General features: G+C 41.5%; 3 protein-coding genes across 5 annotated transcripts; 2 read left to right on the forward strand and 1 right to left on the reverse strand.

Moving 5' to 3' along the window:
* Nucleotides 1–949: 949 nt before the first annotated feature.
* Nucleotides 950–9,072, reverse strand: leng9 (leukocyte receptor cluster (LRC) member 9). Its single transcript, XM_010884880.4, has 7 exons — nt 8,986–9,072; nt 8,266–8,429; nt 4,083–4,173; nt 3,492–3,619; nt 3,059–3,391; nt 2,085–2,920; nt 950–1,335 (listed from the first exon to the last, which is right to left on the reverse strand). The coding sequence occupies exons 2-7, from the start codon at nt 8,420–8,422 to the stop codon at nt 1,315–1,317; spliced, it is 1,566 nt and encodes a 521-aa protein (XP_010883182.1). The 5' UTR covers nt 8,423–8,429; nt 8,986–9,072; the 3' UTR covers nt 950–1,314.
* A 183-nt stretch (nt 9,073–9,255) lies between these two features.
* On the forward strand, nt 9,256–17,378 carry flcn (folliculin). Of its 2 annotated transcripts, none has more exons than XM_010884879.5 (12): nt 9,256–9,361; nt 9,822–10,025; nt 10,171–10,317; nt 10,457–10,678; nt 12,555–12,721; nt 13,381–13,472; nt 13,663–13,826; nt 13,979–14,092; nt 14,601–14,724; nt 14,954–15,082; nt 16,033–16,135; nt 16,466–17,378. In XM_010884879.5, exons 2-12 carry the CDS (start codon nt 9,822–9,824, stop codon nt 16,671–16,673), a joined length of 1,674 nt encoding a protein of 557 aa, XP_010883181.1. In that variant the 5' UTR covers nt 9,256–9,361; the 3' UTR covers nt 16,674–17,378. The 2 variants fall into 2 exon arrangements, with proteins under 2 accessions (XP_010883181.1, XP_010883180.1); XM_010884878.5 differs by having other exon boundaries at nt 9,284–9,593.
* Nucleotides 17,379–18,522: 1,144 nt separating this feature from the next.
* On the forward strand, nt 18,523–22,337 carry zgc:174888 (uncharacterized protein LOC558116 homolog). Of its 2 annotated transcripts, XM_010884877.5 has the most exons (5): nt 18,523–19,330; nt 19,895–20,004; nt 20,189–20,260; nt 20,589–20,726; nt 21,421–22,337. In XM_010884877.5, exons 1-5 carry the CDS (start codon nt 19,318–19,320, stop codon nt 21,775–21,777), a joined length of 690 nt encoding a protein of 229 aa, XP_010883179.1. In that variant the 5' UTR covers nt 18,523–19,317; the 3' UTR covers nt 21,778–22,337. The 2 variants fall into 2 exon arrangements, with proteins under 2 accessions (XP_010883179.1, XP_010883178.1); XM_010884876.4 differs by lacking the exon at nt 18,523–19,330 and having other exon boundaries at nt 19,340–20,004.
* The last annotated feature ends 1,090 nt before the right edge of the window (nt 22,338–23,427 follow it).

The raw sequence follows: 23,427 nt of genomic DNA on the forward strand, positions 1-23,427 counted from the left end.
GGCAGTTTCATTTGTATGTTAATTGTGGGGTTTTAATCCTGTCTCTCTATCAGAGCCAGGTGTAAAGTCTGAGTGTGGCTGAGTGTAATTTAATGAGTTCTAAACTTTATGGTTATTGTATTCAATCATATTTCCCTAACCTGGCTGCAGCATACAATTTAATAAAACAAAAACATAAGAATACATGGTTATTAAATCAGCATTATTTAAACTACATTTATCTCAACACTCTACAGCAAACCACTCCCCCATTTAGACCCAGGACTCTACAGCAAACCACTCCCCCATTTAGACCCAGGACTCTACAGCAAACCACCCCCACCCCCTCTAATTCAGACACAGGACTATACAGCAAACCCCCCCCCCCCCCCCCCCCCCATTCAGACCCAGGACTCTACAGCAACCCCCCCCCCCTCTAATTCAGAAACAGGACTCTACAGCCAACCCCCCCCCCCCCTCCAATTCAGACACAGGACTATACAACAAACCACTCCCCCCCTAATTCAGACACAGGACTATACAACAAACCACTCCCCCCCCTCTCATTCAGACCCAAGACAATACAGCAACACTCCCTCCCCTTTCTTTCCAATATTTAGCACTCTGTCCTACTCTTTATCAATCACCTCTCATCCCATTCTCTTCTCCTACCCCACTTTCTATCAGTCATTCCTCACATTTCACTCTCCCTCATCCAAATCTCTATTCATCTTCTCTTCTCATCGCACTCACATCACACTCTTATCACTGTCATCTCTTCCCACTCTATCTCCCTCTCCTCTCTTTCAACTCTATCACTCTCTTCTCTCATCCCTCTCTCCTATCATCCCATTCTCTACTCTCCTCTCATCCCTCTCTCATTTGTATATGCCTCTTTCCTTTCCACGCCTTTCTCTCTCTCCATCCCTTTACTTCTATACAGAAATATCACCACTCAAAGACATTCACAAAAGTAACCAGTTAAATATTTAATGTTCCTGGCAATTCGAAGGTTATCATTCCTTGTAAAAGCAGACATTTTACATTATCAACTTAATAGCATTCCATTGGTTTGGTTTCTCTTGCATTAAATTACAATACTTACATTACAATACTTACATTACAATACTACTATTGCATTAATCTCATAGAAAATGTATTTATTGGCATTCTTATTTATTCATTATTTTACAGAAGGGTTTTGTACTCTGCATTGTTTGATCCATTACACATATGCTGACAAGCTAGTCTCTCTGTCTCCAACTTATTAGGCCAGTATCTTGTGTTCAGGGGCAGTGATGAATGGAATGTTGGCTGAGCAGGGCGTTGGCTCCTTTAGCAGGAAGAGAAAGAGGCCTGTGCAATAAAACCGTCATAAGAAACTGTTCTCTAGGAGGAAGGTGTTACTATTACGTAAATTAATCTCAAATTATAAAATCATACCTGCAACCAAAAACGAACAACTGATTTTTTGAGATACAATTATTCTACATTACATTGGTATCAATTACATTCATTGAAGTCAAAGTAAAAATGAAGTGTCCTTACCTGTAAAAGCTATAGAAAATCAATGTAATTAGACATTAAAATCACAGATATCCTTAAAACTGATGTTCATTTATAACTGTACACAGTACATTAGAATTTTTTTTCCCTCCCCCATGGAAAATTAACCAGGTTTATCGGTTCAGTTTCCATGGGGGCCCAACAATAAAAAAGTATAAAATGTATGCACCCTTTATTGTAAATCCCACTGGATTAGAAAGTCTGCAAAATGACTAAAATGTAGATCATATTTGAAACAATCACTGCTACTTGATCATAGTACAGTAAATAAAATCACTGTGACGTGTGAAATTGCAGGTCCTCCTGGGGAAATGTAGTTCTGTAAAAGAGCACCTCCATATCTAAACACACATACACGCACACACACCTTCCTTTCACCTAAGATTGACGGAACACAGTGTCTCATAAAACCCATCCACATTCATTCCCATGCTACATAGGTGGAGTGTATTAATCGGCAATAGTCCAAAATGAACCCCCTTACCAATCCTCAGCCCACCCACCCCTTCAAACACCCTCTCTCCCTCCCTGTCCTTCACCTTGGCCAGAGTGAGGTGGTAGCGTGGGTTGAAGGAGTCCCTGTGCAGCCAGCCCTGCTCTCTGAAGGCCTCTTGCAGGCCAGTGTTCAGCTGCTGGAGGTGAACCTGAGGCTGGGGGCTCAGGTAGAGAACCTTCCCGCCAAAGTGCTTCAGTTTCAGGGGGAAGGAGACTGTCACGGGGGGGTTGCGGTCCAGGTAGGCAAAGCGTTGGAGCATCTCCTTAGCGGCAGTGACCTCGGCAGGGCCAGGGAGGACAAGGAGACAGAGGGTGACATGGAGAGACGGGGCAGGCACCCAGTGAGAGGCGGATGAAGGGATGAGCCGGGTGAGTTCCTGCTGAAGGTGCTGGAAGGAGGAGAGGACAGACGGGGTGTTGGCCCGGAAGGTGATGAAGTGAGTGGGCCGACGCTTGGAGGGCCGTCCTCCCCCTCTCTGCTTCAGGGGCCCAGGCGAACACTGGATTAAGTACGGGCAATAATCTCCATCCCACGAATCCTTCCATTCTTCTGTCTGACCTTCCTCTCTGCTCTTCCCTTCACTCTGGGATAGAGAGATCTGATCCGCTAAGACAACTAAATCAGAATCGTTTACCACTTCCTCCTTTGAGGACTGCGATTCTCCTCCTGCTTCCTGTTGATCAAGTGGAGTACTTCCTGTGCCACTCGTCTGTCTCTGTGTTCCTTCCTTCAGGTGTTCATTTTCAGCATCTTGTTTTGTCAGGGAATTGTCACTCACTACCCCCTCTGGTGTAATGACTCTGTCATCTTGCTCCTGAGGCGATTCAGGCTGGTCAATAATATGGTAGTGGTGTTGTTCAACTTCTTGCGACACTGTTCCTGCAAAATGAAAGTATAGTATAGTACAGTAAGTCAAGTATAGTTTAGCATAGTACAGGTAAGATTACCAAATGGGATATTTTCATCCACAAATTAGAGCTCTGCAATTACGCCTCCCTAATTCCCTCGCGCTTTTACCTTGCTCTTGCCGCTCCTCCTCCGGTCCAAAGGGAGGTACCAGACCTTGTCCAGTGGATCCAAACACTCTGTCAGTCCTAGTGTGCCGGTCCCAGATTCTACGCCCTTTGTGGATGAAGTACTGGATCCTGTGCCTGGGCAGAGCCAGCTCAGAAGAGAAGTCACAGTTGCAGGGGTCAGAATCCCAGTTGAACTCAGTGAAGGGCCGCTCCAGCACCCCAAGGAAGCGGTCCACGTAACCCACCACCACATCTGCCGCCTCCACTGAGTGGTCCCACAGGACCCGCGAGATGACATCATCGGCTGTGCGCATGCGCGGCTTCTTGGATGATCCTGTCAGGAGAAAGAAACATGTTATAATAGCACCGTGTTCCCAGAAAACAGGTTGACCGATTTCAGTATTTAGTTATGTGATAACAAAGGCTTAATGGACCTTTTCCCTTTATGTCTTTTGACTTTTTTATATTTTCTTTTTTTTCTTTCTTCTTGGGTCTACCCTCATTTTCTTCATCCTTACGGTTTACCTGGTCAACGGCCTCTGGGTCTTCCAATGTAGGAGGGCTGACAGAGCAAAAGAGAAGGAGAGGAAACTGGATATTTGTCAGTTTACAAACAATTCACCACACCTCTCTGAATTGGAGGTACGGTGCTGCCATGATGAACGCTTGGGGAGCAGTTAAGGTTTACTGTGAGTTCAATTTGGGAGTTAAACCATTTCTTCTTGGCAGCTCAGGGATTGGACGTAGTAAACCTGTCTGACCTGTCTGTCTATGCTGAGATTATAACCCTCCGATGGACCTTTCTCCATTTTGCTCTGCTATAATTTGTCATTACTGATCTTCAGTTCCTTCTACTATTTATATTACTGTCTATCTGATTTCTTCTGTGATACATGACTTCAATGCCACTTGGCTCGGAGGCTATGGCGGGGTTAACGAGTGGGAGAAGTTATTCACTGTCCCAAATAAGTTATTCACTGTCTCAATACTTATGGATGACACAGTAATCGTGTGTAATTACAAACCTGTGAGACAGACGACACCCGTTTCCAAAGCGACACTTTCCCAGCAGGAAGAACGGACAAACATCTGCTCCCTTCTCCTGAGCTGGTACATCTGAGAGAGCAAAAGTGCAAGAGTGAGTGAGTCAGAAACTCTGAATGTCTTCTTGTACTGTGTATCAACTCTATCATGGACACCAGCACGCTATTAAAAGGACTGTATTTCTGTTTCCTGATTAAGGTGTATTGCTATTCTGTTAATTTACTACCCAAACCCATTATGAAATGTGGTATGTCTGTTAGAGTAGGCTGAGGAATGTAATGGGGATGTAATCAAATAATCACACTACCTGTGAAATTTGAACGACAACAGCGGTCACCTGACAGCCTGGCATTCAATCCTGTTCTTCTGTTAAACGTTAAAAGAAGTGGTCAATTTTTGGTATCTAATCAAAATGGGCCTCATTCACCATTATCTTCTTACATTTTTTCTTAAATTTGTTCTTGAGAAAGGTCCTAAGAAAAGTCTACTTCAGATTCATGTTCTTAAACTGCAGAATTGTTCACACCTATGTTCTTATAATGATGAATCCCATTTTCATCGTAAAGGGCCAATGTCTTTATGACATAGTTAAACATTTATTCCGCGGATTTGAGTCAGATTTTGTGCAAATTCTGGCAACCACAAATATCTCATCCTCATTCGTAAATAGTAGATTTCTAACACACAGCCATTAATTACTCCATTACTACAGATTGTGTCCCTAGAGGAAATGTTTCCCGTAAGTAGTAGAATACTGCATGGATAACCGCAACTGTAATGTCATCCATTCTTGGTCTCTACAATGCCTGGACCGGAATGTCTGTCTCAGAACATGATGAAACCACAGGCAGACAGCTGCTTTATCACTTTCCCAGATGTAGGGGAAAGAATTTCAACAGTCACCGCCAACAGTTATGCGAAGAGGTGGGAATCCTTACCAAAAAGGGCCCTTTGCATTTAAGTGATAAGCATACTCAATTCATTTTTTATATTTTACAACATATAAAAGGGACTACACAATAAACATGTACAATCTCCATTCAAAAATTCCACTGTGTAAAATGCTAAAAAGAAAACAGATTTCAATGATGTGTAAAGTATTTACTGTATCCCTACATTTAATTGAAAATAGTACAAATACAACATATATCAAATGTTGAAAATGAGAAATGTTAAATCACACATCGGGTTTCGATGAATGAAATATATTAAAGATCAAAAATGTAACTTTACATTGTGTAATTAGTTGAGAACAAAATGATGTAAAAACGGACAATGGAAACCAAAATCACCGACAACGTCTGGGCATGCTCCTGATGAGACTGCGGATGGTGTCCTGGGGGATCTCCTCCCTGACCTGGATCAGGGCATCAGTGAGCTCCTGGACAGTCTGTGGCAGCGTCTGATGCACCGATACATAATCCAGAGGTTCTCAATTGGATTCAGGCCAGGGGAACTTAAGTGCCAGTCAATAGAATCTATGCCTTCGTCATCCAGGAACTGCCTACACACTCTGGCCACATGATGCCGGGCATTGTCCTGCACCAGGAGAAACCCAGGACCCACTGCACCAGCGTCTGACTGTACCAGGTCTGACGATGGGCCTGAGGGTTTCATCCTAGTACCTAACAGCAGTCAGGGTACCGTTGGCTAGCACATGGAGGTCTGTGCAACTCTCCAAGGATATGCCTCGCCAGACCATCACTGACCCACCGCTAAACCAGTCATGCTGGATGATGTTGCAGGCTGCATAAGATTCACCACGGCGTCCCCAGACTTTTTCACATCTGTCAGGTGCTCAGTATGAACCTGCTCCCACCTGTGAAGAGAATGGTGTGCCAATTGCGGACCTGCCAAATATGGCGAAAGCCAATCGAGCTGCACCGTGCTGGGCTGTGAGTACAGGTCCCACTAGAAGACATCGGGCCCTCATGCCACCCTCATGGAGGCAGTTTCTGACAGTTTGGTCAGAAACATGCACACCAGTAGCCCGCAGGAGGTCATTCTGTAGGGCTCTGGCAGTCACTTTAATTTGCACCAAAACAGGTGCCACTGATTCAACATCGGTTATGCTTCCTAACTGGACAGATTGATATTCTTGAAGTTCAATTGACTTGGTGTTATACCGTGATTACTTGTTCCCTTAATTTTTTTTGAGCAGTGTATTTTCCAAGAACCAATCAAATCTTTCAGTTTCAAAATTTGATATATGTTTTTGTCCTATTTTCTACTGAATATATGGTTTAATTGATTTGCACATAATTGCAGTACAGTGGATATAAAATGTTTACACACTCAGAACCTTTTCCACCTTTAATGTGACCTATAATGTGAACAATTCAATTTAAAAACAAACTGAAATCTTTGAATGGGAAAAATGTTAATACAAAACTCACAATAACCTGGTTGCATAAGTGTGCACACCCTTAGAATAATACTTTGTTGAAGCACATTTTATTACAGCACTCAGTCTTTTTGGGTAGGAGTCTATTAGCAAGGCACATATTGACATAGCAACATTTACGAGATTTACAGATTGCGAGGACATCTGTGCACAGCCCTCTTCAGATCACCCCAGAGATGTTCAATTGGATTCAGGTCTGGGCTTTGGCTGGGCCATTCCAAAACGTTAATCTTCTTCTGATGAAGCCATGCTTTTGTGGATTTGGATATGTGCTTTGGGTCGTTGGGGTCGTGCTGAAAGGTGAACTTCCTCTTCATCTTCAGCTTCCTAACGGACGCCTGTTATTTGGAATTGTTCATAATTCCCTCCACCCTGACTAAGGCCCCGGTTCCAGCTGAAGAAAAACAGCCCCAAAGCATGATGCTGCCACCACCATGCTTCACTGTGGTTCTGCAGTTCCTTTAATGGTTGCTGTAGGCCTCTTGGAAGCCTGCCTGACCAGTTTTCTTCTCTTGCTTTTCATCATTTTTGGAGGGACTTCCAGTTCTTGGTAATGTCTCTGTTGTGCCATATTTTCTCCACTTGATGATGACTGTCTTCACTGTGTTCCATGGTATATCTAATGCTTTGGAAATTATTTTGTACCCTTCTCCTGACTGATATCTTTCAACAATGAGATCCCTCTGATGCTTTGGAAGCTTTCTGCGGACCATGGCTTTTGCTCTGAGATGCAACTAAGAAAAGGTCAGGAAGATCCCACTAGAACAGCTGAACTTTATTTGTGAGGGTTAGTTTGAATGTGATTTGTTAATTCTGAACACAGCCACATCCCCAGTTATAAAAGGGTGTGCACACTTTTGCAACCAGGTTATTGTAATGTTTTTATTTTTCCCCCTCGAAGATTTCAGTTTGTTTTATCAATTGAATTATTCACATTATAGGTCACATTAAAAGTTCTGACATGATTTATCTTTGTCTCATTCTTTTACATCACAAAAACCTGGCATTTTAACAGGGGTGTTGGACTTCTATATCCACTGTATACAAAAACTGTATGTTTAATGGATTCATCCGACTGCAGCTTGTTTAGGTATAATTACTAAGTGAGTATATACGTACAGGTATAACCTTGCTTATGTATTACCTAAGTAAAGAATGATTACTGTGTCAGGCTTAAAGTAATTTTTACCAAATGAATAAAATCTGGGGGTGTAAATTCTTCCTCTTTTTGTTATTTATTGTTTTTTTCTGTTCCTTTCTTTTTAATTATTACTCCCGCAAAATAAAATTCCAGCCTCTATATTTTTGGGTAAAACCTCCTACACTGTTCACCCTAGAAATATTTGAGACATTTTTCTGTAAGTAATAAAGGGTGTTGTTGTGGGTTTCCAGAGAGCCTGGGGGAGTAACAAGCTGGAACTGCACTTTGCTTTCTGACATGTGACTGACCTTCACGAAGAATACTGATCACACCTTCTGATTAATCTCAAGTTTTGTCCAGTGTGTAATTTGTATGGAATTTGATGAACAACCAGCTTCTTAGATGGCTTTATAGTCTAAATTAAGGATGTAAGAAAAGCATTATGAATTTGTTTGAGTGGAAGTGTTAATTAATAATTACTTAATTATTCAAATGTTCTTTGACTGCCACCTCTGCTCTGTCTCTAAAGAACTGTGTAAGCTATAGAAAGATGGGCTAAAATCTCAGATGAATACATGTTCCAACAGTATACACCACTAACTGAATTACACAATATTACCTTCTGTCACCTGAGGTCCATCTTGGCTGGAACTGGCTGTGACCTCTGTCTCTGGCACCCCCCTGTCTGGGGGATAGGTAGATCTATGCTCCTGTGCTCTCCTGTCCTCCGGGTTCTCAAATGAGTCCAAAGACAAACCTGGCATATCTGACGCCATACTCAACCTATGGAAGTATGTGGTTGTTCTAAAAGTTTACTCAGTTTCACAGTTAAGATAACAACACACGACCAATTAGATATTAAGTCCATTATTCAATAAAATATTAATTGTTTAGCTAAATTGCCAACTAACTAAAGAACTATGAAAGGTCCCGTTAGCCATATTTACCCCAATACTATATGTATTTAGTTGAGAAATATCAGTAAACATTTATTTATTCCAGGGTAACCACATATTTTAGGAGTAGTCATAAAACATAATTTGAATGGCAGGTATGAGCTTGATTTCCTAACACAATACTAAAATATATAAGTCAGAATTAATAGTGGAATAGATTTTCTTCACTTTACAAAAAAAAAGGTATTTAACCATTACTGATTAAGTTAATTCTATTTGACCATAAATAAGGAAGTTGTCTACCGCACTATAACGACACACCCAAGACTCGTAACAAGGACGCAAAATAGTCAACTAATAATACATTGATATTGTAATGTAGTATACTGGTAATAACGATTCATTACAAACCGCTTCCATTGAATATTGGTCTTTTGAATTACCTCAATCAATGCGCGTACCCAACGAAACCGCTGCTTGGTCTGGGGGATCAGACAATAAACTTTGAACTTTGGAATGTTTCAGTTTATTTGGCCTTCTGGGAAATGTAGTTTATTTAGGTCTATGAGAACAGACGTTCTTCTCTCCGTTTATTCCTCCAAATAATTATTTGAATCACCAAAACCATTGATACTATAACATTCCATATAACAAGCTGTTTATATATTTATGATATTGTGTTATACTTTTTTATCGATACTTGCAACCAGATACAGATTATATGCGTCATTTGTACGTTCCTGGATCCAAAGCGCGTGACTCGCGTAATCATATGACCAATACCAACAGCCCAGGGTGATATGGAGACAGAATTTTAAGGTATAAACGTAAACAAAGGCTAAAACAGCAACAGTAATCGTTTTGTGATTTTGCAAGACATGTGACTATTGGGCATTTTGCGACGTATTTTCCATACTTCAAAGAAATGTGACATTTTCCGGAGATTTGTCCGGTTCAGTGCTAATGTAGGGGATATGGTGTCAACAATGTCCTTTTGTGATTCCCTGTAATCGCCTTTCATTTGTTGAGTTGATTGTTTACCTTGATCAAGGTAAGTGTGTTTGACTTAACAATATTTATCCACTTTTCAAGAACAGTTGTAGCCTTCAAAATAGCAAGTAGCAAAAGGGCTGTCAACGTTCTTTTTACATTATAGTTCAGTTGTGTCAACTTCGTGTAATCAGTCATCCGTGTTTTCACTGTAAAGATCCTGAGACAAAACATTACAATGTCACCCACGCACACACGTTTGATCATCCATCCCTCTCCACTCCGACAGATGAATGCTTTGGTAGCTCTTTGTCATTTCTGTGAGCTCCATGGCCCCCGTACCCTGTTCTGCACTGAGGCTCTCCATCCACCGTCCCCTACTCCCTCCCAGGCTGGCGTCCCAATACACGGGGACAGGGAGTCAGACAGAGAGGGGGAGGGACTTACCATGAGGGCTAACAGCTCTGCTACACAGAGGGGAGACATGTGCGAGGTGAGAGGAGAAGGTGTAAGGGGAAACTGGCAAAGTAAGGCCTAGAAGCAGAGAGTGGAAATTAAAATTTGACAAATGAATTGTGTGTCTAATTATGTTACTCTTCCCGGCTACGTTTCTTTCCCTCTCCCTCCAACTCTGTCAGGGCTGTCGGTCTCTCCCAGCTTCTCACCCAGGCTTTGTCAGTGTGGACAGTGAGACAGGCATCCGATTTCTTAGCCATCAACACCCCAGAGAACCCCAGCTTTTTAGTGTGGTACGCCAGGCATGCGTTCGCAGCCTAAGTTGTGAGGTAAAAATCTGTGTGTGTGTGTCTGTGTGTTGCCATTTTCCTTGCATTCAAACTCATGCCTTTTGGAGAACATTAGCTGTTATTCCTCTCTCTCCTGACACCTCCTCTCCTCGGTCTCTCTGCATCCCTGACTCTCCAGGTGTGTCCAGGCCGTGAGGGTCCCATCTTCTTTGGAGATGAGCAGCATGGTTTTGTGTTCTCTCACACATTTTTCATCAAGGACAGCCTGGCTAGAGGCTTTCAACGCTGGTACAGTATTGTCATGGTAGCCATGGACAGGATCTACCTAATAAACTCCTGGCCCTTCCTGCTGCGCCACCTCAGACTCACCATACAGAGTCTACAGAGCACAGCACTGAAGGTAAACACACATACAAACACACAAGCACATCACTGAAGGTAAACACACATACAAACACACAAGCACATCACTGAAGGTAAACACACGTACAAACACACAAGCACATCACTGAAGGTAAACACACGTACAAACACACAAGCACATCACTGAAGGTAAACACACGTACAAACACACAAGCACATCACTGAAGGTAAACACACGTACAAACACACAAGCACATCACTGAAGGTAAACACACGTACAAACACACAAGCACATCACTGAAAGGTAAACACACGTACAAACACACAAGCACATCACTGAAAGGTAAACACACGTACAAACACACAAGCACATCACTGAAAGGTAAACACACGTACAAACACACAAGCACATCACTGAAGGTAAACACACGTACAAACACACAAGCACATCACTGAAAGGTAAACACACGTACAAACACACAAGCACATCACTGAAAGGTAAACACACGTACAAACACACAAGCACATCACTGAAAGGTAAACACACGTACAAACACACAAGCACAGCACTGAAGGTAAACACACGTACAAACACACAAGCACAGCACTGAAGGTAAACACACGTACAAACACACAAGCACAGCACTGAAGGTAAACACACGTACAAACACACAAGCACAGCACTGAAGGTAAACACACGTACAAACACACAAGCACATCACTGAAGGTAAACACACGTACAAACACACTATCACAGCGCAGAAGTTGAACACGCATACAAACACATTAGAACAGCGCTAAAGGTAAGGGCATACAAACACACTAGAACAGCGCTAAAGGTAAGGGCATACAAACACACTAGAACAGCGCTGTAGGTAAGGGCATACAAACACACTAGAACAGCGCTGTAGGTAAGGGCATACAAACACACTAGAACAGCGCTGAAGGTAAGGGCATACAAACACACTAGAACAGCGCTGAAGGTAAGGGCATACAAACACACTAGAACAGCGCTGAAGTTAAGGGCATACAAACACACTAGAACAGCGCTGAAGTTAAGGGAATACAAACACACTAGAACAGTGCTGAAGGTAAGGGCATACAAACACACTAGAACAGTGCTGAAGGTAAGGGCATACAAACACACTAGAACAGCGCTGAAGGTAAGGGCATACAAACACTAGAACAGCGCTGAAGGTAAGGGCATACAAACACTAGAACAGCGCTGGAGGTAAGGGCATACAAACACACTAGAACAGCGCTGGAGGTAAGGGCATACAAACACACTAGAACAGCGCTGGAGGTAAGGGAATACAAACACACTAGAACAGCGCTGAAGGTAAGGGCATACAAACACACTAGAACAGCGCTGAAGGTAAGGGCATACAAACACACTAGAACAGCGCTGAAGGTAAGGGCATACAAACACACTAGAACAGCGCTGAAGGTAAGGGCATACAAACACACTAGAACAGCGCTGAAGGTAAGGGCATACAAACACTAGAACAGCGCTGGAGGTAAGGGCATACAAACACACTAGAACAGCGCTGAAGGTAAGGGAATACAAACACACTAGAACAGCGCTGTAGGTAAGGGCATACAAACACACTAGAACAGCGCTGAAGGTAAGGGCATACAAACACACTAGAACAGCGCAGAAGGTAAGGGAATACAAACACACAGGGGCAGTGCTGAAGGGCATACAGACACACTAGCACAGCGCTGAAGGGCATACAAACGCACCTGTAAGGCATGCTAACGTTTTTACTATACCGGGGGGTGTATTTTCCAGTAGTTTCCTGGACAGAACTGCCATTTGTTTCAAAGAAACATACTGTAAGTCCCACCCCTAAACAGCTAAGTTTTGCCTGTCCTTTCCTGTCCTGTCCATTCTCCCCTTCCACTCTCTACAGGTGTTTGACAGTGAGCAGTGTGTGTGTCCTCAGCGGGCGGTTAGGATGAACAGTGCTTTCTCTCCTGCTGTCTTCCCCCACCAGAGGAGTGGGAATGCGGCCCGCTCCCTACCCTCACTAACCCAGCACACGAACCTCTGGGCCAGCCTACACTCGTCCTTCAGCTGGTAAGCTAGCTAGCGAGTGCTAACAGGTTAACTTTACTTATTGTATGTTAGTGGGTTTTGACTGGCTTGGCCTCAGAACCCAAACTGAACCACAACCTAATATTCACATCACAAATATTTTTTAATGAATATTTCCCTTCATTATTTTTATGCTATAATTTTAACAATGGAGGACATAATCAGCATTCATAACACTGATTAATAATTGTTTTCAAAACCTCTGATCAACTCAGATTAATCGTCCACGCTGATCAATCTGACCACCTATAATAATTAGCTGTTAGTTTATTCCTACATTTCGAGTGATGAACAGAAGCGTTCAATTTGCAGTTGTCTCTTAATTTGAACCATTCTGTTCCTCACTCAAAACCTTCCTTTTAGACTTTTTTGGAAAGGAAAGAAAAAGTTGCAGTGGTCTCTTAATTTTTTCCGGAGCTGTATGTGTATTTTTTACTCATATGTCACCCACTTAAACCTCCCACGATCCAACAGCACAGAAATACTGCTGTATGTTGTCCTTTATCAGGGTTGCTTTTGCAGTCCTGCTCTGGACAGTCTTAATGTTGTGTGCATTATTTATCTAACTTTTAAACATTATGATCTCTAGATTGTGTAAAAATGGTCTGACACACAAACTGATGTTTTTTCCTCTACTTCAGGTTACTGAAGGCCTGTGGTAGTCGTCTGACAGAGAAGCTGCTGGAAGGAGCTCCCACCGAGGACACCCTGGTGCTCATAGAGAGACAAACAGGTAGGTCGACAGACGAACAAGAGAAAGACAGTGACACCAATGTCTATTTAAGTATATCAGAGATAAAGCACAGATATACTACCAAGTACCTACAGTCGGCTGTCCTGGTTAATTTAATACATTTAAAGAGCAAACGATCTTGCTTGAAAGGATGCCTGGCATAGATTTTAACATCCTGTTTTTCTCTCAGAGCAAGAGGAGGAAATAAGTTGTTGGGAAGGAGCAGAAGGAGGCGTTTCCTCACCCCAGTCCCATCAGACGGAGAGCGATCTTTACAGCGGCTTCCTGTTTGCTGAGGAGAAAGCGGGTGGCCATCCTGGTCCTAAGTTCAGATCCCTTAGACATTTAAGACAGGTTAACATGGGTTTGACATTTTATCGTCTTCCTCCCACATTACAAGCACTTTCTTAGCTGGCACGATTGACAAACTGTTTAGGAAATAACAAGTAATATAGTGCATTTCTCTATTTCCTAGTGATTATATCAGTTTTCTGGTTGGTCCACAGGTGCTCGGGACCACTGATTTCCGCCAGCTTGCGTGGCACGTGCTAATGGGAAATCAAGTAATTTTAAGAGGGGCGGACCCAGGACTTATCCAGTCAGCATTCAGGATGCTGAAGGTCAGCTACTCCTCATTTGAATTACCAATGAATGTTCCCATCTCCTACCCACATAATTGATTACACATAACTTTGTGAACTTGGAACCTCAAACGGTGCAAATTGTCTCAGCCTCACCTGGGATTGGTTGGTATTGGACAAAGTTGTATTTCCTTGCTGCGCTCTTCATGTGGTAGCTTGGGCACCTGCAAGCTCAATTGTGTTTTTATCAAGCTGTTATTACGGTCCATTGTTTTTAGCTTCTGCAAAAATGCAGCATGTAATCTTGTCTAATGCTCAAACATAGGGCATGTAGCCAAAAGATTGCACGAGTTGACAAGATGAAAATCTGTTATTCGGTCTTTGATCAAGACAGTTAACCCTGATTGCTCCAGGGTCAATATACAGTAGCTAGTTGAGGTAACTGAAGTAGTCATCGCCTATAAAATGACATATAAAATGGTCAGGACAAACAAAACCCTACTCATCACTAACTACAAGTTTGAAACTTGTACTGTATATCCCTCAGGCCTTGCTTCCAGTGGGCTGTGTCCGTTCTGTGCCGTACAGCACCCAGTATGAGGAAGCATATCGATGTAACTTCCTGGGCCTCAGACCTGATGTGCCGATCCCCACACACGTCAGTTCCTCAGGTACACCCAGAACCCTGATTCTGCTTAACTATTTGTTTAATGTTCTGCTTCTAAACTGCTTAGAATCAATGAAATGAAGCAGAAATATTAGAAATGTGCCTATAATAACACTGCATGATTGTGACTCTGGTTATAACTGCAAACAAGACAATTAACAAAAATGTTTTAATCTCCTTTTAACTGCAAAAATATCTGTAAAATATGTGGATCTTGCTGTGTCCCTTCCCAGAGTTCTCAGTGTTGGTGGATGTGGTCAATGTAGAGAGGGGCTCTCTGTACTCTGCTGCTTGTGATGAAGACATTCTCTCATTCTACCAGTTCAACATCAGCAGTGCTAACTCACAGCCCACTGACAAAGGTGAGAATATCAAAGATGCTCCACTATCTTTTGTCAGATGGTAGAAGTCTGTAACTCATGAAACTGGAGTCCTTCACGATCCTTCATCACCACCTTCTGTAAAGCCTTGCAGTTAAGGGCGATGCCACTGTCCATGACAGTTTTCTTCAGGTTAAAAAGGCACAGTTGCTTCAAGGCACCTTTTGTTGAAAACACAAGTTCGAAGAGATACCAGCATTCTGAAAATATTGTTTAACAGGTTTAGCTACACTAAAAGCCTTAATACAATATGGTTTACTTAACTAAAGCTACTTTGCAAAAGTGGTTCACTAAATCAAAGCTATTTGGGGGGAAATTATCATAACTGATATCGTACAACATTTTTAAACCACTGCAAAAAGTGATTGCAACTACCACCAAGCTACTGGAAATTGTAGTTAAATTACTAGTTGGACTACTTGTATTTCACTTCTCCCCAACACTGTAACCAGTAGCCATTGTAGGCAATGGTAATGATGACTAGCTGACACAGATCATGTGCAGAATCACAGTCAGATGTGACGGCGGTGTCTGGTGTGCTGAATCGCTCATGTGAAAACTCAGATCAAAGGCACTCCTTTGATATAAAGTGGTTTTAGAAGGAAATGAAAATGTGTCAGTCACTTTCACATGGTTCTTCTTCTGATAGCTGCAGCTATTTAAAACTTTCACTCAAATACCTTTTTCATGTAGGTATGTAAAAATGAACCGCTAAAGACACCTTTAACTCTTCCATGGACTTGTTAAACCCTAAAACCTAGTCTTCTCTGTCCATTCTCATTTGCTAGCATTCCCGGCTCTCTGTCAGTGTCTTTGGGTTGTATTTTTACTCTGGAGTTTCTTTTATCTTACCAGTTTATTTCATCCCTCTTGCTCTTTGCCCTGGCTTCTTCCCTACCTCCATCTCTCTCATTCCACCACACCTTTCTCAGGTCCCACGTTATTGAATAAGATTGAGGTGGCGTTGTCCAACGAGAACTTGTCGGTGGATGTGGTCTCTCACTGTCTGCTGTGTCTGAAGGAGGAGTGGATGAAGTGAGTAGTCAGAACCCCCCCTGTAGGCCCGATAGTAGGCAGAGAATTCCCCTAACCTTTCCAGTTCAACCGTAAACATCTAAAGCAAATGTATGTGTCTCTAGATAGTGGTTAATTAAACGGTCAGAAACCCCCCCCCCCCCCCGCCCCAAAGCCACGCCTGGTTGTGTTTGCTGTGTGGTAAAGAACGATGTTGTCCAGAATTATTGGGAAATTCCAATAACACTTGTCTCTCTGTGCTTTGTTCTCTACCCTCACTATGTCCTCCATCCACCCCTCCCTCTTCTCTGCATACTGCTCCTTCCCTTTTACCGCACACCTTCCATTCAGTAAAGTGAAAGTGCTGTTTAAGTTCTCCAAGGTGGATGGGCGTGGTAGGGAGGACACCCAGAAAGTGTTGGCCCTGCTTGGGGCCACCGGACCTGGGGAAGAGGACAATGTCAGGCTGCTTAAGTTCTGGATGACAGGACTCAGCAAGACATACAAGAGCCATCTGATGATGGCTGTCAGAGGAGGAGAGCGCTCCCTGAGCCAATGAGAGCGTGGGGGGAGGAGAGGATGAGGTAGATATACTGGGAGAAATAACTTGATTCAAATGTGCTGCATTTGGACAGTTAGGAAAGGAAAGAAAATCAGTCTGAATGAGTGAGGACAGAGACTGACTGAGGGATGTTTGAGTTGAGGTAATGATTTGACGTATCCCATCTTTGCAATAGGGAACAAAAAGCCATCCATGGATTGGTTTTACATTGATAATGTATTTACATCGGAATAACTTATTAGGTTTTAATAATGTATCTGGGATTTTATTTGTCAAAAGGAAAATCCATCGTAACTGTGTCTTAACTTTTTGTGAAAGTGTCAACATTTTGAAAACACCATTTTACAAAGAGATTCCACTAAAACAACTGCTTGAGCCTAAACCGCAATATTGGGATGGCATCCAACTTATTTGGTTTAAACTATATGACACAGCCACAAAGTGAATTGGCTATGTTGTAAAAGTGTTTGAAAACGTTGGCTTATAGTGACTAGCAGTTTTTTCATGCACTTGCACTGTGTTGTGGAGAATTAATAAATCAAAGAAGGGAGAGAAAGGTGGAGGTGAAAACTGATTAACTTTGCCAGTATACACTGCATGCTTTTTCTACAATGAGTGGCTGTCTGCCAAAAAGCCTCAAGTGGTGTAAGACAATGCTGCTGGGTCTTTGGGGGTCACAGAACATAAAACCCCTCGGCTATAGAGCTCTCGGTCTCATTATCATTTTGTTACCTACTACCAAATCAGCAGGGGCTTCCTACCTAATGAGCTGCTCACTCATTATTGAAATGAAATGCCTGCATTACTTTTGTGTTTTCAAAGTTATTTGACCCCTTTCAGAAGGCTTTTGCTGAGGTTTGCAGACTTTTAAGATCCTCTGGCACACCATGTGGTTTAAATGTATGGTCTGTCTGTTATTCTAAACTGCCAATATGTGAAATGATTCTGCAAATGACAGAATTTGACATGACAGATTTTTTTTTAATATACCAGTGTAAATACCTACCTTCATAGTTAATCAGGGTGTTGCCAACACAGGACAAAGAACTAGAGTTAGTTTCACATTACAGTCTTGACATACCATTTTAATTCTGTAGACCAGCCTTACAACACCATAACAGCAGAATAGACACAGTAAATGTAGGGTTGATAAAACATTGTTGACCTGCATTGTTTTTTGGCAGTGGGGAATGCACAAAATTCTTACTATGGTTATAAACTCCTTGACACTTATTCTCCTCACATCCTAACCTAAACCATAAAACAATAAAATGTACAACTGATCAGAGATAAGGGATCATCTTATGCGAATGAACAAGGTGCAAAGGGTTATAACTTATGGTACCTCTTGGAGGCTAAAGAATGTTGGCTTCCTTTGCTCTTTGGGCGTCTGGAACGTTAACTGTCTCTCTTGGCCCATGTGAAGAAAAATCCATCACCATAATGCCCTTATCAGATCAGCAGTTGTCAAAACCTTTCGATGAAGATACCTAGTCACAAATCCCAAAGAGCAAGCAGTAACTTCAGGAGGTAACTGACACAAGAACTCCCACTATAATTACTGTTATGTAATAGCAGAACATTACAAAGTACATCATCTATTTGCGATTCCTTCCCCACACTTTCCCAAAACCAGTTACTCATGTAAACAACATTTCTTAACTGTAGCACTATATAGCAGCTACTAGTGTACCTTAAATATATAATATGATAAAATAAACCTTTCTATTCATGTACTATGAATTTAGAAGGAAATTCAGCTTCATTGTCATGACTGTCATTGACTTTGCTCTTATACATTTTTTGCAAGTAACTGTACATCAGCTGTGGTTATGTTGCAATTCTTCTGCCCTGTATGATTTTCTTGATTTATTTAATTCCTTCCTTCTGATGACAACTCAAGATGAATGTTACTCACAGCTTCACTGGAGACATGGAGGCCGACACACATTTTGAAGCACACACACACACACATACGGCCGAGTGAAATTGGAAACATACGGCATGACTAAGCCTGCAGAGGCCGCGTTTGGATTTGGCGGTGCAGGGTGGGGGGCAGGGAGAAAGGAGAGGGAGAGAGGTGAAAGTGGGAGGGGCTGACAGACTTAAAGGGAGCAGAAAACACTTTCACTTTCAGGCTGGCTACCCCCTGTCAGAGCTCTCAGACAGTCCTGCCCAGAGGGTGAGAGAGAGAGCTGGTCTGTTTCTCTCGCTCTGTCCATTAGCTAATTTAAAGGGGGAGAAAACAGTGATTTGAATTAGAGGTCAGGAATATCCTGGGTCAACAGGGAAATTGAAAGGGAGAAAGCGAGAAAAAGTGAAAGGCTGACAGGCTTTGACTGGAAGTGGGAAAATCCTGTGAGAGGGTTCTGCAGGATTACGTTAGAGGAAAAGGGGGTTGAAGAGATCTGGAAAGTACCAAAGAGACAAAAGAAGGAATTCAAAAAGAGATGGTCAACAGAGTTGGATACTGAACAGTAGAGGAGGAATATACAGAGTACAGATTCTCTGTCACAAGTCAGAAACTACGGGGGAAACTTTGCCTTCTCTGACCAGAGGACCAGAGGACTTATGTGATAAGCATATTGCATGCTTTCAACCACAGAAATGGAGAAGTGGCCTTACTTTGGAAGATAAAAGGATGTCACCATCAGGTAAGAGCAGTTCCGTTATGTACTTTCTGTGCTTTGTGAAGTGTTCATGTCAATTCAGACTACTCTAAAATAGGTTTCTTTTAACTATTTGATTGTAATTTGCCAACACATCTCACCAACACATAACTTTTGTACTGTACTGTAGTCTAATTCATGTGGTTGTTCCGTAATTTAGGATTGCTCTTCATTTGCTGAAACTATTCATTAAAGCAATAAGTAACATAAGGCTAGGGTAAAGAATACTTATTAATTGACGACATAGAGGCCAATATTTAATCAGTTCAACCACTTTACTTCAGGGGCCCGGTAATATTAAAAGAAAATCATATGACCAGTGAGTTGGCACCTGCCGTGGCACCAAACTCAGAACTAAAGATGTATCCCTGTCACCCCTGCTCTTAACGTTTCCATGACATCCGGTATCCAAATAAAGGGCATTCAGTTAAAGTCCCAGGTTAATGTCAAGTCCTGTTCTTTTCTCAGTAAGCATGCGGCTGATACCACATGGTCAGACCACAGAGAGTTTCCATCCATTAACCTGCTGCATCTCTCACTACCCCACAGTTTTACTGTTGCTATCAATACTGACAGTCCAAGGTAGTGGATGTGAAGACTTTTTGAAGGGTGTTGTCGAGAGCCTTAAAAGCACCATTGACAAAGAACATGCTGGATTTGTGAGTTAATTATTGATCAATATTGAATATGTATCCCTTTTAATCTGCATGCAACCCCATTAATGAATTAATGGATAAAACAAATGCACTTTCAATTCCTTGTGGTTCATTCATTTTTTGAGTAGTGGCTTGGATTATTTCGTGTATGCTGTGATTCTTGATTTTTTATTTTTTTTCCTCTAAGCGTGAAATGTTCCCTAAAGACTATTGGATTTCCCACCACTACAGTGATAATCTGCTGTGCAACACTGATCCGGTGAGACACCTTTATTGGTTCAATTACATCATTCTAATAAAGTATTTGTTTTAATGTGAAAAATATTCCACTTGTAGTAGACAGAACGCTTGCATCTGATGTACTACTGAAGGTTAATATGCTGTAGTTAGAAATAATGGGTGACGGTATCAATGTAAACAACAATGAAACAAACAGTTTGCTTACTCTGAAGTCTACCTTTGTCTTGTAGTCAACGTTACTGGACAGGCTCTTCAGTAACTCCTGCCAGTCAGCATTGTCTTTATCCAAATAATTGGAGTAACCTCTGTGTCTAAAATCCTATTTCTGTCTCGGCTATGTCCTCCAGTGTTGTGTTTTCCAGGCCGCCGCTGTCCTCTCTGACTCGTGGGCCCAGCTCCGCAGACAACTGTGGCCGGAGCACCATAGCTTCAAGTTGATCTCCGACCTTATACATGCTCTGGATTACAGGGGTATAACAAAAAATGTATGTATACTTCAGCATATAGTGTGCATGCTCTGATATTCTTAACGAACTGTTGTTGGATTGACAGCATGTGGGCGGCAGGTAGCCAAACAGTTAGAGCATCTGACCGGTTAACAAACAGTTCACTGTTTGTTTTACTAAATCCACAGAGCAAGGCAGTTGACCATAATCTTTATAACGTGTTTGCAGTCAACTGCTGCCTCCAGGGCTCATGTACTGCTACAGCATGAGTTCAAATCCATCTCACTGCTCCTTTAGCAAAAACAAGTATCATATGTCTCAAAAATAAAATAAGAATAAAGCTCAATAAAGACTATAAAGAAGTGTATAATGGGTTGGTATGGAAGATGAGATATTCAAAGGAGACTGACCTAGCCTGAAGCATTTTGGACTAAATGGTGTAACTATAACAATAAACGCACCAAAACAATTAAAAAATGTCTCCTTGTTACAGTCAAATTAGTATATAGGTTTGTTTCTTCACTGGGTGTCGTAAATATCCTACAATCAGGGCCTATCATTTCCCTGTTCAGGTTATGTACAATAACGACATTGTACTGTATATCTCTATGGTTAACTCCCAAAAGAAACCGCTATTAGTAAATAACAGACCACTTGCAATGTATGTTTGTGTTTAAGCAATTCCTCTCATGCCCATTTCTTCATCTTGCTTATCACCATCCCTCTCTCACAGATATTTGAGGATCCCGATGTCTCCATTCTTCCCTACTTCTCCTCTTCTCCAGAGAAACTTCTCAACTTCACTTCATCTGTTTTCTCTAGATGGCTAGAGATGGAGTGCTCAACCCCAGTGGACACTTGTTCCTTACCAACTCTGTCCCCTCCCGTTCAGGTGGAACAACCAGAAAAACACAAGTTATTTATTACCACACGTGCAATTCACAGGCGACCCAGTGAGAATGAAGGAGAAACAGGGATGAGGTTATACTACACACAGCCACCAATCAATGGGTGCCCAGCATCCACACAGCTTCTTGGTTTTGTCTGGAGCCTTCTCTTTTTTTGTGGACTAAATTGGATACTACTGTAGAGCAGTTGCTGTGGTTACCTTAAGTGGATCGACTCAATGACGCACAGAAAATGCAAAAAAAAGATTGAAAAATAATCCCTGCTTTTTGACAAAATATGTCCTTTCGTTTCTGCAACATTTTTTGGAGCATCAGCCGTCTTTTCCCTCATTCTGTCTGTCTTGGGTGTCCTAATGCAGTAAGCTTTGTTGAAGTGACTGACATGCACAAGTAATTGCACTGAATGTACAGCTGCAGATTAAGATAATGTATGGACTAACAATGTCAATGTACTGATTGCTCAAGTGTTCTTTTATCATAGCCATGAACCATCAATGCATATATTTAAAACATAGCCATACAACAGTTATATTGGTATAAATAGCCATGTTCAAGCTAACAAAACAGTAGCAAGTTATATACTGAAGAAGCTAATCAACAAACTGTCAATAGTCCAGTTTAAATTGAAAAATATCATGTTTACAATGTGGTGGAATGTAAATCTTTTTTTTTTTTTTATTAATGTTTTTTTCTGTAAACTTTTGTACATACTGCATCTTGTAAATAAAAAAACATGCAGCCATAATGTGTTATTTTCTCATTTGTGTCATGTTGTGTAGAGTTAATACTGCCTTTTCCCATCACCATAGTGGGCAGCATTATATAATTCATTCTAATCAGCTATCTCTTGTTTCTTATTTGTCTACATGGATTCAATTGGGGGGCTTATGTAGGACTTTAAGTTAATAAAAATGTCTTCTCAGACATTTTATTACTAATTATCACATCTTAATTAGGACTGTAGTTTCCATTCATTACAATTCAGTTATTGTTTTATGTGTTTTAATTGGCTTAGCCAGGACATACTGCTGAGTTATTCCATTCTGGTTATCAAACCAAATTAACTGAACACCATGAATCACAACTAAAGTGTTGCCTGAAGATATTGAACTCAATAAAATCTCAACCAGAACAATGTATTATTCTCTGCTCCGCTGATTTCTGTGTTGATGACACGGACTGTTGCAGCTGCAGAGCTAAACAAGGGAGTGGTCCGGAATGCCTTTTGAATGGAATGTAGTTTCACAACTGAATCACAGGATCTTTTGTTTAAATAAAAATACATATTACACACAATAGTTATTCATAGGTGTATGCATGTCAACATGTCTATCACGCACACGTACATGTAGGTTTTACTATCAAAGTGAGGACCCAAGGACCAATTTAGTAACATTAAATAAAATAATTTCACCTAACACAAACCTTAAACTCACCTTAAGCTCAACATCCTAACCTTTGTGCTTATCCTTTACCTAACTCCTAACCCTTAATGCCTAAACATAAACCTAATTCTAAGACTAATTCTAACCCTAAACTGACCAAATGTCATCACTTTAACAAACAAACTTTAAAACCAATACAAACTGCAATTCAATGTAATGTTACTTTAGATTACACTCACTACACTTTTAATATAAAAAGGAGAATGAGCCTTATTGTTTTATGAACATTAGTCAAACAGCTTCCATTGAACTCAGCCAGGTGCATTATTTAATACAGGAACAAAACAACAAACAAATCGGGCTCAGAGCAACAAAAACCTGACCACAGTATGATACTTCCTTTTCTAAATGCATGAGGCAGCCTTTTAGAGTAATGTAATAAACCTC

This window comes from Esox lucius, chromosome 20, assembly GCF_011004845.1.
Source record: "Esox lucius isolate fEsoLuc1 chromosome 20, fEsoLuc1.pri, whole genome shotgun sequence".
Taxonomy (NCBI): Eukaryota; Metazoa; Chordata; class Actinopteri; order Esociformes; family Esocidae; genus Esox; species Esox lucius.

Excerpts from the sequence above, each read along its gene's own strand:
- leng9 (XM_010884880.4), bottom strand. The coding sequence starts at position 8,422 with ATGGCGTCAGATATGCCAGGTTTGTCTTTGGACTCATTTGAGAACCCG. Across the intron at positions 4,174-8,265 it reads TGGACCTCAGGTGACAGAAG|ATGTACCAGCTCAGGAGAAG; the intron begins GTAATATTGTGT and ends TTGCTCTCTCAG. Across the intron at positions 1,336-2,084 it reads ACCACCTCACTCTGGCCAAG|GCCTCTTTCTCTTCCTGCTA; the intron begins GTGAAGGACAGG and ends TTTATTGCACAG.
- zgc:174888 (XM_010884876.4), top strand. The coding sequence starts at position 19,789 with ATGTCAAGTCCTGTTCTTTTCTCAGTAAGCATGCGGCTGATACCACAT. Across the intron at positions 20,261-20,588 it reads TGCTGTGCAACACTGATCCG|TGTTGTGTTTTCCAGGCCGC; the intron begins GTGAGACACCTT and ends TATGTCCTCCAG. Across the intron at positions 20,727-21,420 it reads ACAGGGGTATAACAAAAAAT|ATATTTGAGGATCCCGATGT; the intron begins GTATGTATACTT and ends CCTCTCTCACAG.
- flcn (XM_010884879.5), top strand. The coding sequence starts at position 9,822 with ATGAATGCTTTGGTAGCTCTTTGTCATTTCTGTGAGCTCCATGGCCCC. Across the intron at positions 15,083-16,032 it reads CTCACAGCCCACTGACAAAG|GTCCCACGTTATTGAATAAG; the intron begins GTGAGAATATCA and ends CACCTTTCTCAG. Across the intron at positions 16,136-16,465 it reads CTGAAGGAGGAGTGGATGAA|TAAAGTGAAAGTGCTGTTTA; the intron begins GTGAGTAGTCAG and ends CCTTCCATTCAG.